Genomic DNA, 12817 nt, shown 5'->3' on the forward strand with positions numbered 1-12817 from the left:
GAAATGATAACGCCCACAGATAGCTTCCTTACAACCTCTCTATCTATCTTCTTTTCCCAGTGGATCTTCCTCTCTACTCCCTCTCTTTATCACACAGTTCCCGTTTCCCCTCTCCCAACCTTCCTCATTTCCCCATTCACAGCATCCCCGTTCTCTCTCACAACCTTCCTCTTCTTCCCTCTCATACTCACAGCTTCCCTCTCTCACTTTCTGTTCCCTCTCTTAATCTTTATCACACAGTTCCCGCTTCCCCTCTCCCAACCTTCCTCATTTCCCCATTCACAGCATCCCCCTTCTCTCTTACAACCTCCCTCTCTATCTCCTTTTCCCAGTCTATCTTTCTCTCTACTCTCTCCCTTTACCACACAGTTCCCGTTTCCCCTCTCCCAACCTTCCTCATTTCCCCATTCACAGCATCCCCCTTCTCTCTTACAACTTCCCTCTCTATCTCCTTTTCCCAGTCTATCTTTCTCTCTACTCTCTCCCTTTACCACACAGTTCCCGTTTCCCCTCTCCCAACCTTCCTCATTTCCCCACTCACAGCATCCCCTTTCTCTCTCACAGCCTTCCTCTTCTTCCCTCTCTCACTATCACACAGCTCCCGTTTCCCCATTCACAGCATCCCCTTTCTTTCTCTCGCACAGCCTCCGTTTCCTCACAGCTTCCCCCTCTCACCCCCCACAGACATCAAGGCCCAGCACATCTACGTCAACGAGAAGGAGCAGCCCCTGACCATGATGACATCCCACCACGTTCCGCACCAACTTATGACGCGCATCGTGGCCATCTTCCTCAAGGAGTGGCTGGGATACGTTAACCTCACCATCATCACGGTCCCGGAGAGCTTCGACCCCGGCGCCGTGGTGGAGAACATGATGCCGAAGAAGGAGGAATGGAATGTTAGGTATGGGAGGTCTGTATGTACCTGTGTGTATGGGGTATGTGTTGGTGCTATCTTGTCCTGTACGTGTCGTGGTCTTGTGTTGGGATGGTTGGGCGCTTATGTGGTAGTGTGTTAGTGGTTAGTGGTTGTAGTGTTATGGCTTGGGTTAGTAGTAGTGGTAGTGGCTGTAGTAGTGGTAGTGGTTGTAGTAGTAGTAGGAGGAGGAGGAGGAGTAAAATTAATATAAAGAAAATATACACGAGAGAGAGAGAGAGAGAGAGAGAGAGAGAGAGAGAGAGAGAGAGAGATTACAACATAAGGTCATAGTGCTGAGTTCAGGAGGAAAGGTCAAATAATGAAGGTCAGTCAGCATCAGAGAGGTCAGGATGAGCAGGAAAAGGTTAGAGAGAGAGAGAGAGAGAGAGAGAGAGATGGCTTGGCTTCTTTCTGTACTGAGGACACACACACACACACACACACACACACACACACACACACACACCTACTATTGCTAATGATAATAATAATAATAATAATAATAACCTTTTAAAATTACTAAATATAACCTAATTTATTTTTATTTGCATTCATCAAACTCTGGAATCATTAACCTTACTAATGATCCCTTAAATAACAACATAAACACTATAGATTATTTCTTTACTAATTTCTAAGCTTTATTTTTCTAGTTAATTTAAGTTTTATTTGAGCTTAATGTGTGTGTGTGTGTGTGTGTGTGTGTGTGTGTGTGTGTGTGTGTGTGTGTGTGTGTGTGTGTGTGTGTGTGTGTGTGTGTTTTGCCTAATGCATTCTTAGTTTTAATTCTATGCCTAATTTTCATAGTTAATTCAGTGTGTGTGTGTGTGTGTGTGTGTGTGTGTGTGTAAACTAATTTTTTGCTTAATCAATTCTTAGTTCCAGTTCTATGCTTGTCTTGGTATGTGTGTGTGTGTGTGTGTGTGTGTGTGTGTGTGTGTGTGTGTGTGTGTGTGTGGCACCAAATATATATAATATGTTTTTGCCTCTTGTGGGATGCATTTTGCTGTCAAGAATGGAATACCTGCATGGCTTTTACTCATTTTTGGTACTCATGGTTACTCATTTACTCACCCTGTCACTCACTCACTCATTTTTGTTATTTCCTCATTCTCTACTGCATGGTTGTTATTCATATTCTGCTTTAACTCAATTTTTGTACTCATGGTTACTCATTTACTCATCCTGTCACTCACTCACTCACTCACTCATTTTTTTTTATTTCCTCATTCTCTACTGCATGGTTGTTATTCATATTCTGCTTTTACTCAGTTTTTGTACTCATAGTTCAGTAGTTTACTCATCCAGCCACTCATTCACTCACTCACTCACTCATTCACTCAGTTTTTATTTCCTTATTCTCTACTGCATGGTTGTTATTCATATTTTCTTGTTTTACTCAACGTTTGTACTCATCTTTACTCATATTTACTCACCCATTCACTCACTCACCCAGTTCTTATTTCCTCATTCTCTACTGCATGGTTCTTATTCATATTCTGCTTAATTTAGTTTTTTCATTCATATTTACTCATTCTCTTACTCATTTTTACTCACCCATTCACTCACTCACTCACCCAGTTCTTATTCCTCATTCTCTACTGCATGGTTCTTATTCATATTCTGCTTAATTTAGTTTTTTCATTCATATTTACTCATTCTCTTACTCATTTTTACTCACCCATTCACTCACTCACTCAGTTCTTATTTATGTAGTTATTCTTTCCCTCATTCATTCTCTCAGTCACTCAATTAGTTCATGTACTCATATTTTTACTCATTCTCTTACTCATTTACTCACCCACTCACTCACTCATCATTCACTCACTCAGTTCTTATTGCCTCATTCTCATTCATTCATTCTTTCATATGGATACTCATTTCATCTCTCTCTCTCTCTCTCTCTCTCTCTCTCTCTCTCTCTCTCTCTCTCTCTCTCTCTCTCTCTCTCTCTCTCTCTCTCTCTCTCTCTCTCTCTCTCTCTTCCTGTCTGATTTATCCTCATTAACGAATGACATGTGCAGGTGTGTGTGTGTGTGTGTGTGTGTGTGTGTGTGTGTGTGTGTGTGCGTTTGTGTGTGAAGAGCAGTTTAGCGACCAACTCTTCTATTTTTGTCTTTTATTTTTTTCTCCTTCTTCTTCTTCTTCTTCTTCTTTTTCTTCTTCTTCTTCTTCTTTAGTCTGTCTGAGGTCTGGCTTTAACTGTGGTCTGCCCTTCAACTGTCTGTGATCAAGTTGCATGAGGTCTGATCCCCCTGAAATGGACGCGTCAATTGGAATCATGTATAAGCGATGGAAGCAGAAGCTTTGGTGAGTCATCGTCCGTTCCTGAGTCCTGAATCGGTCAATTTTTTGCATGGACAGCGAGATGAAAAAAAAAAAAAATGATCGTCGCGGTGCATGAACGAACGACTGAATGAAAAGAGTATCGTGCATTTCTTTCCTTGATACATTTGAATGAAAAGAGTTACATATACAAACATCAACTTGCTTGAATTTACAGGCAAATCATTTTTCAAGCAAACAGAGTTCTACCCCCCAGATGAGAAGGGTCCCGTATGCTTGTGCTCTTACGGGCACTAGGGGTCATGGACTCTTGCACAGTACCAGGGGAAGGAGGCATAGGAGGTCACCCTTGTATGGTCACCTCAAGGCGGTGGCCGAGTGGTCAGCGTGCAGGCGTGGTGAGCCCAAGGACCTAGCGCGGACTAGGTTCGAGTCCCACCAAAACATGCTGATTTTTCAAACCATCCTTGAGTGGCGTAAGATTATGCTGCCCAGACCTTCAGTCAACCCTAACTTTAGCGACTTTAGCAAGAGGAGCACTGGGAGGAAGCATGGGCCAGGCAAGAGTCATGCTTCACAGCAGCCACTGTAAATAAAATTAGCCTGCACCACTAACAGGCTGGGGCCATCCAAAATGCCCCTCAAGACAGCCTTCCGGCACTGTAGGCAGCACCTAAAAGAATAAAATACATGGTGAGGGGACGAGAGTGCAACTGGAGGTGGTTCACACAAAGAACCTTCACGAACTGATGGATCAAGTGGATGGATAGATAAATATGGATGTGGAGGAAGGGGACAGAAAAAGCACAACAAACCTTGGAAAATACAACTGTGTACATAGAAGTAGGTAGACACACATACACATGCACGCCCATACTAACCTCCATCCCACACACACACACACACACACACACGTCTTTTTCTTCCGATGCACGAGGAAGAGAAGAGCATTTTTTACGGAAGGAGCATTTGAAGAGCATTTTGCAAGGATGAGAACCCAGCCCCCCTTCCCTTCCTGTCCCCTCCCCCCTCTCCCTGCCCACCCCTTTTCACCCTTCCTTCCCCCTGCCCACCCATTGCCCATTTCCTTGCCTGCCCACTTCACCAACATGTCCCTGTCCCTCCTACCCATCCCTGCCCACTCTTACCCATTCACTCCTCCCTACCCCCCCCCTTGCCCACCCATGCCCACCCACTGGTCCCTCCCCCCCAGCCGGCCACGCCCTCGCCCCACGCGCAACCCCGACTGGCTCTCCCCGCTCATCTTCAAGTTCATATTCGTGGACGGAAATTTGGTCCTCGTGGCCAAGTAAGTTTGATTTGGTTTTTGTTGATGTTTTTGATTGATTTTATTTGTTTTCTGTTTATTTGTTTACTTTTTCTATATTGATTTTGTTTGTTAATTTGTTTATTTTCGTGTTTTTCTGCTTTTTTTCATCATGTATGTTTTTCTTGTCAATGTTATTTCTATTTTTCTACTGTTTATTTTTGTTTATTTGTTTATTTATTTATTTATTTATTTATTTATTGGTTGATTTTTCTTTTCAATGTTTAGTTTCAATATTTATTTTTTGTTAACATTATTATTATTTATTTTATTCTCTATTTTCCTTTGAGAGAGAGATCAAAGTATACATTCCAGCATCTCAAAAAGAGCTGGCATTGATAGTCGAAGATCTTTTGGGGAATTGGAATGCATGTTAGCGTGAACTTAAAACACCCTTATTCTATTTCATTGCCTTCCAGTACATCATCATCATCATCATCATCATCATCATCACCTGTAGACTAAGTGCTTATTATACAATTGCTTAAAAGTTGGGTTTTGCTAATGTTAACACCCACTTTATATCTGTACAGTAGATGCCATAACAGTAGACCCTCATTAGTAGTAGACGTAGTGCTTCTTATAATTATGCGTGCCTTTGTCCTCTCTGTAGCCACTCTGATTTTCTGTCTTGGCATCTCAGGTGTTTTGGGGCTTAACCTGGTAGCAGCGGGGATCATGTTTCTTAATGGTCCCTCTAAGCGAGAAAAATGAGAAAAAATCATCACTCGCACAAACCATTTCAAAATATATATATATGAAAACATTTGTGATCAGTTTATGCATCATCTATTTTGGGTTTTTTATATCATGGCACAAATTTGGCCCGTCGCTGCTACACGGTAAAGCCACAAATTTGGCCCGTCGCTGGTACACGGTAAAGCCACAAATTTGGCCCGTCGCTGCTACTGGGTTAATAGATTTCCTAGTCTCAAAAAAGAATTGTCAGCTGCAGCCTTGTGATTCTAAAGAGCTCAGATGTACTACCATTACCATGCTGAGTTTATTTACTTAACGCTAGGATTTCACTGGCCTAGATAACCTAAAACTACTCATAAGATTTAATACTATCATGCTTATAACTCTTAGGCTTTAGTGTAAGTGACTGAACACTATAAATTCAGGAACTTAAATGAATTAAAATCTTTAATATAAGCACCAAAAAAACATTAAAATAAGGTTAGTATGTAAGAGAGAGAGAGAGAGAGAGAGAGAGAGAGAGATGAAAAAAATAAATGGAATGAAATGAAACAAAAGGAAACAAAAATTAATGAAGAGAAAAAAAAGAGGAGAGAGAGAGAGAGAGAGAGAGAGAAAAATAGTGAAAAAAAGAGAGAGAGAGAGATGAAGAGAGAATGAGAGAGAAAAAAATAAAATGAATGAAAAAAAAAAGAGAAAAGAGAGAGAGAGAGAGAGAGAGAGAGAGAGAACCAAACCTAACCCTGTACCCATCTCCCTAATCCCTTATCCAGCAAGACAAGCATAGAGGTTCAGATCCCACAAGCCATGGTCAACCTGAAGGTGTGGGTGCCCCCTGGATACAACCTGGAGCCTCTCACCACAGAATTTGACACCAGCAGGTAACGGAAACTAGGAGAAATATTGATTGACCTAACATGACCTTGCTTTTCAATCTTCTCATGTACTCCTCTTTGACCTTTTTCTATACTTTTTGCCATCATTCCCTTCTCTCTATTTCTCTCTCCCTCTCTCACAGCCATTTACAGCATCCCTTTTTTCCTCTTCCTCCATGCTCAATCTTCCTCCCACTTTCTCTCTCATCTTTTCACCATTCCCTTCTCTCTATTTCCCTCTCCCCGGATCCCTCACAGCCTTCCTCAGTCACCCATATACAGCATCCCTTTTTTCCTCTTCCTCCATGCTCAATCTTCCTCCCACTTTCTCTCTCATCTTTTCACCATTCCCTTCTCTCTATTTCTCTCTCCCCGGATCCCTCACAGCCTTCCTCAGTCACCCATATACAGCATCCCTTTTTTCCTCTTCCTCCACGCTCAATCTTCCTCCCACTTTCTCTCTCATCTTTTCACCATTCCCTTCTCTCTCTATTTCTCTCTCCCCGGATCCCTCACAGCCTTCCTCAGTCACCCATATACAGCATCCCTTTTTTCCTCTTCCTCCACGCTCAATCTTCCTCCCACTTTCTCTCTTTCCCTCCACAAACTCCCAGAATTTGACACCAGCAGGTAACGGAAACTAGGAGATATATTGATAAACTTAACATAACCTTTCTTGCGACTTTTTATATACATTTCTTTTTGCCTTCTACTTTCCTTAACTTCTTTTTAGTTTCCTCTTTTCTCTGTATATGTCTCTAAGGTGGTTTTCTTCTCCTCTTATGCCCCACTGTCATTCATTGATTGCCATATTATCCCTTCTTTTCTTCTTTTTCTCCTTTCTTTTTTTTTCTATATACTTTTCTTCCTCTTTTGCATAACTATCCTCTTTACCTTTCCTCTTTTTCCAGCTCTCTCGTCTCTGCTCTTTTTCTCCTCTTCTTTAATCTTTCTCATCTCTGTATTTCCTAAGCTACTTTTCTCATTTTTTAGTATCTTTCTTTTCTCTCCTCTCTATCTTTTTCTATATACTTTTCTTCCTCTTTTGCATAACTATCCTCTTTACCTTTCCTCTTTTTCCAGCTCTCTCGTCTCTGCTCTTTTTCTCCTCCTCTTCTTTAATCTTTCTCATCTCTGTATTTCCTAAGCTACTTTTCTCATTTTTTAGTATCTTTCTTTTCTCTCCTCTCTATCTTTTTCTATATACTTTTCTTCCTCTTTTGCATAATCATCCTCTTTATCTTTCCTCTTTTTCCAGCTCTCTCGTCTCTGCTCTTTTTCTCCTCCTCTTCTTTAATCTTTCCCATCTCTATGTATTTCCTGTGCTCTTTCTCTTCACCTATGTCATTTCTCTCCTCCCTATCTCTCTCTTTATTCAGCTCTCTCTGGTCTCTTTCTCCTCCTCTTCTTTAATCTTTCCCATCTCTGTCTATTTCCTGTGCTCTTTCTCTTCACCTATGTCATTTCTCTCCTCCCTATCTCTCTTTCTATGCTCCTTTTCTTCTTCTCTCTTGCTCCCTTATCCTTCTTTCCAACTTTCTCTCCCGATCTCTTTCACACCCTTCCAAAATTGACCTCTCTTTCGGCCACCTCTTGATTCTTTTTTAGGAGCAGCGAGTAGCGGGCTTTTTTTTGTTATTGTTTCCTTTTTTGTGTCCTTGAGTTGCCTCCTTTGTTGTAAAAAAAAAAAATTAACACATACACACACACTCCCCTCTTGCTCGTGTCGGGAGGGAGCGATTACAAGTCCAACACATGATCTGGCCGTGGTGAATTACATAGCTCTTTGTCCTCTCTCTCCTCTCTCTACTCAGCATCCTACTCACCACACTCTCCCACCTCTCCCTTTCCCTCTCTCCCTCACTCCCTTTCCCCCTCCTCCTCCTCCTCCTCTCCCTGATTGACTCCCTCTCCTTCCCTTCATACCTCTCACTTCCCCTCCTCCTCCTCCTCTGCCTGGTTGCCTCTCTCTCTCTCCCTCTCCCACAGCTATTAGCATCAGTAATTTTCTCATTGACACCCTACCGCTGACATCCTTTATGCGCTCTCTCTATCTCTATCTCTTGCTCTCTCTTTCATTCTCTCATTCTCTCATTATTTCTCTTGTTCTCATTTTCTCGCAGATTTTCATTCTCTCTTTGCTCTCTCATCCTTATCCCATCCCACTTTATAATGCAAGAGGTAACCAGTACTCCCACTCCCTCATCTCTTTCTCTCTCCTCTCCTCTTCCCTTCTCTCTTCTCACTCATACCTTACTGCACAAGACTCATCCTTCCCCCATCCCACTTTCTAATGCAAGAGGTAACTGGTACTCCCACTCCCTCATCTCTTTCTCTCTCCTCTCCTCGTCCCTTCTCTCTTCTCACTCATACCTTACTGCACAAGGCTCATCCTTCCCCCATCCCACTTTCTAATGCAAGAGGTAACCAGTACTCCCACTCCCTTATCTCTTTCAATAACCGCATTAGTAAATTTGCAGACGACACAAAGATTGGTAACTCGGTTCTCACTGACGAAGACAGGCAGAGCCTCCAAGAGGATTTGCACAAAATTTCAGCTTGGTCGGATAGATGGGAGATGCCCTTTAACGTAGACAAGTGCCAGGTCCTTCAAGTTGGAACGAGGAATAAGAAGTTCGAATACGAAATGCGCGGCGTTAAACTCAAAAGCGTTCAATGCGTCAAAGACTTGGGGGTCAAAATCGCGTCAAACCTCAAATTCTCACAGCAATGCATCGATGCAGCAAATAAAGCGAACAGAATGTTGGGCTTCATTAAAAGAAACTTTGTATTCAAGAATAAAGATGTAATACTCCCGCTCTACAACAGTTTAGTCAGACCCCACTTGGAATATGCGGTACAGTTTGGTCCCCCACCAAAGGATATTGCTAAATTAGAAGGTGTTCAGCGTCAAGAACGAAAATGATCCCTTCCTTGCGCAACAAATCCTACGAAGAAAGGCTTTCTATCCTTAACATGTTCTCTTGAGAAGCGTCCTCCGAGGAAAATTGATCGAATGTTTTAAAATACTTAATGGTTTCACGAATGTAGACAGATCAACATTGTTAATGATCGATGACAGTCTGCGCACGAGGAACAATGGCGTAAAACTCAGATGTAGACAAGTAAATTCAGATTGCACCAAATTTTTCTTCACCAACGTTGTAGTGCGAGAATGGAATAAGCTTCCACCATCAGTGGTCCAGTGTAACACGATTGACTCCTTCAAAAATAAGCTCGACCGTCACTTCCTTCAACTTAATATCAACTAGAGCAGAAATGCAACGTTTTGGAGTCTTCTGATTAATGTAAAATCACTTAGGTTTAAGGACAGACCACCAAGTCTGGACCATGGGGTCTGTGTGGTCTGATTTTCTATGTAAATCTATGTAAATCTATGTAAATCTCTCTCCTCTCCTCGTCCCTTCTCTCTTCTCACTCATACCTTACTGCACAAGACTCGTCCTTCCCCCATCCCACTTTCTAATGCAAGAGGTAACCAGTACTCCCACTCCCTCATCTCTTTCTCTCTCCTCTCCTCTTCCCTTCTCTCTTCTCACTCATACCTTACTGCACAAGACTCATCCTTATCCCGCCCCACTTTCTAATGCAAGAGGTAACCAGTACTCCCACTCCCTCACCCCTTACCCTGTGTCTCCGCCCTCAGCTACCTTGGCACGGGGGGTCGGTTTGGGTGGTTCCTGCCTGCCAAGCTGCTGGACTACAACGACTTCATCCTGGAACACTGGCGCTCCTTCATCACCAAGGACTCACTCACCCTCAAGATATTCCACAGGACGCCACAAGGCAAGGACACCGACAGCACCTATTTTTGCCTTTGAATGAATAGAGTTACCGCAGGAAGTCAATATCAAGCCTAATAAGCAGAGACAGATGGCCCTGACGTCCCTCACCATTGCCTTCCCATCCCTCAGGTTTATTTTTGCCTCTGAGTTAATACAGTAAACCAACATCAAACCTATTAATAATAAGAGACACCTTCACCTTCCTAGAGAGCCAGATCATTTATTTTCATTTATTTTTCCTTAGTTTTAGGCCCTGTCTATGGCTCTGGTAGACTCTCTTGGACGACCCCAGTCTGTTAGTGGCACAGGCGAATTTTATTTATAGTGGCTGCCGTGATGTATGACTCTTGCTCAGTGTTCGCTCCCCCTCACCTTCCCGTCCCTCCCTGCAGAGCTCCAGACCCTTAGCAACAAGGTTCGTGACCCAGGGACTGATGAGTTCTACTGCCCCAGTGACCTTAAACCGGAGCTGCAGTGTCAGGGCGGCATCTTCTCCCCCCCGTGGTGCCAGTCAAGCAGTGCCGTGTGTGCTGTTCTCTTCACCTCCAGGGCGGGTGAGTGACAGCCATCCTCTATGTGTTTTCTTTTAACCCCTTGACAGTGGATTTCGTACAGTAAGACCTCACCAGGCTACAGGAGTGGAGCAAAAAGTGGCTGCTACAATTCAATGAAGAAAAATGTAAAGTCCTGCATCTTGGGAGGGGATATCCAGCATACCAATACCACATGGGAAACACTCCACTTTCCACCACAGAGGCAGAGAAAGACCTAGGAGTATATGTTACCAGGCTACCAGTGAAGGGATACCCAGCATACCAATACCACATGGGAAACACTCCACTATCCACCAAAGAGGCAGAGAAAGACCTGGGAGTATATGTTACCAGGCTATCAGTGAAGGACAAATTTGTGCCAGTCGCAGCGGATGGGTTAAGTCATTTCACATTACATCAACCTCTCTCTCTCTCTCTCCCCCCCAGAGCTGGAGATCGCCACGTTCCTCCACCAGCAGATCCTGACCATGAAGGCGTTCGTGCGTGTGGCGTACATCGGGCCGCACCTGGACCACAACTTCCTGCGCGCCAACATGATGTTCCCCAAATACCAGGGCATCCTGCGCAGCGTCCTGGTGTTCCACTGGTGGCCGTCGGTGCTGCTACAACCCTTCAACTTCACCTCCGTTTCATTCCAGCCCTGCATCGATAGCTCACAGGTGGGTGCCGGGAGGGGGTGGGGGTAGGGGTGGGGGTGGGGGGCTTTTGCATGCTTCCTCTCCTATTCCTTTCTTTCCCCTTTCTCCCTCATCTCTGTCCCTTGTCTTTCTCCCTGCCTCCTTTCCTTCCCATTCCTTTTTGTCCCATTTTCTCCTTCCTTTCTCCCTCTCCTCCTTCCCATCTTTTTTTTTTTCTCTGTCTCTGTTCCTTCTCTTCCCTTTTCTCCTTCATTTCCTTTCTCCCTCTTCTCCTTCCCATTACCATCCTTTCCTTTCCTGCCCCTTTCTCCCTCCTCTCCTTCCTTCCCATGTCTTTTTCTCCTCCTTCCTTTCCTTTCCTTTCCCTCTCTTCCCCATCTTTTCCATCCCATTCTCCCCTTCTGCCACTTAAATCCATCTATGTAAATCTATGAAAGGTCAGTAGGATATGATTTACAGAGTGACACATTGAAGTACAAAAAGTTTAGCTTCCCAAATAGAAGCATTTTTCCCTTCCCTGTCCTTCCCTCTTATACCCCCCTTCTCATCCCTCCACAGTTTGCAGACGCCGCCGCGGCCTTCCAGTGCAAGTATGAGATGCATCCCTTCCATAAGTTTGTCTGGAAGAAGCTGGTGAGATACGCCAAGTTCGCTTATGAGGTGAGCTGCCAACAGGGTGATGAAGGGAGGTGGGAGAGGAGAGGAAGGAGAAGGGAAGGGAAAGGGGCAGAGAAGGAAAGGAAGGGAGAGACGAACAGCTTCAGAGTAAGAAAAAGTTGAGGACAGAGAAAAGAAGAAGAGGTAGAAGAGGAAAGGAAAGAGAAGGGAAGGGAAAGAATGGGGCAAGAGGCAGAGAAGGAAAGGAAGGGAGAAGGGGGTGACGAAATAGCTTTAGAGGAAGAGAAAGAGAGGGGAGAAGGAATGGAAGAGGTAGAGGAGGAGGAGGAGGAGGAGGAAGGAGGGAGATAAGTAGAGAAGGGAAGGAAAAGAGAGATAAACAAGGGATAGGGAAGGAAAGGAAAGGGAGGAGGCAGTGGAGGAATAGTTTGAATGGAAGGGAAAGGAAGGAAAGGGAAGAGAAGGAAAGGAAAGGAAGGAGATAGTGTAGAAACAATGGGAAGGGAAGGGAAAGGGAGAGGAAGGAGGCAGAAAGGAGAAATTGGAAAGGGAAAGGAAGGAAGCAGAGAAGGAGAGGTAAAAAGGAAAGAAAGGAGAAGGGGACAGAGAAGGAAGGGGAGAGTCAGAAAAGGAAAGGAAAGAAAGCAATAGACCAATAATAGAGAGGAAAGGAAGAAAGGAAAGGGAAAGAAACAGGGAAGAAAAAGATATATTGTAGCAGTAATAGAAAGGAAAAGAAAAGAAAGAATAAAACCACACCTGCTAACCAGACTCTCCCCCTCCCTCTCCCTGCCAGGCCTTACACATGGTACAGATCAACAACATCCAGTTCTCTGAGATCCTCAACATCTACAACACCATGGAGGACCACGGACCCAACACCCTCGACAAGGTGGCCTGCACATGGATGAAGAGGAACAAGGTGAGCTTTATCATGTAGTATTAAGCATATCAGCCCCCCCACCCCCACCCCCCCTTTTTTTTTTTTTCCAGTTCTCTTCCTCTTCTTCCTTCCCATCCTTTCCTTCCCTTTCCTTTCCTTTCCCTCCCTGCCTCTTTCCTTTCCCTTCCTTCCCTTTCCTTCCCTTTCCTTCC

General features: G+C 44.0%; 1 protein-coding gene across 5 annotated transcripts in view; it reads left to right on the forward strand.

The window, feature by feature from the left end:
- LOC127005358 (uncharacterized) overlaps positions 1-12817 on the forward strand; it is a 62554-nt gene that overhangs the window by 32848 nt on the left and 16889 nt on the right. For 2 of the 5 annotated variants that reach the window (XM_050874140.1, XM_050874139.1), the window contains 8 exons: positions 685-913; positions 4419-4514; positions 6005-6112; positions 9774-9913; positions 10305-10466; positions 10893-11125; positions 11663-11764; positions 12519-12644. In XM_050874140.1, coding sequence (XP_050730097.1) covers positions 685-913; positions 4419-4514; positions 6005-6112; positions 9774-9913; positions 10305-10466; positions 10893-11125; positions 11663-11764; positions 12519-12644 — 1196 coding nt within the window. The remainder of the gene's footprint in view (positions 1-684; positions 914-4418; positions 4515-6004; positions 6113-9773; positions 9914-10304; positions 10467-10892; positions 11126-11662; positions 11765-12518; positions 12645-12817) is intronic. The other 3 variants (XM_050874141.1, XM_050874142.1, XM_050874143.1) reach the window with 3 other exon arrangements.

This window comes from Eriocheir sinensis, chromosome 30 (genome assembly GCF_024679095.1).
Source record: "Eriocheir sinensis breed Jianghai 21 chromosome 30, ASM2467909v1, whole genome shotgun sequence".
Taxonomy (NCBI): Eukaryota; Metazoa; Arthropoda; class Malacostraca; order Decapoda; family Varunidae; genus Eriocheir; species Eriocheir sinensis.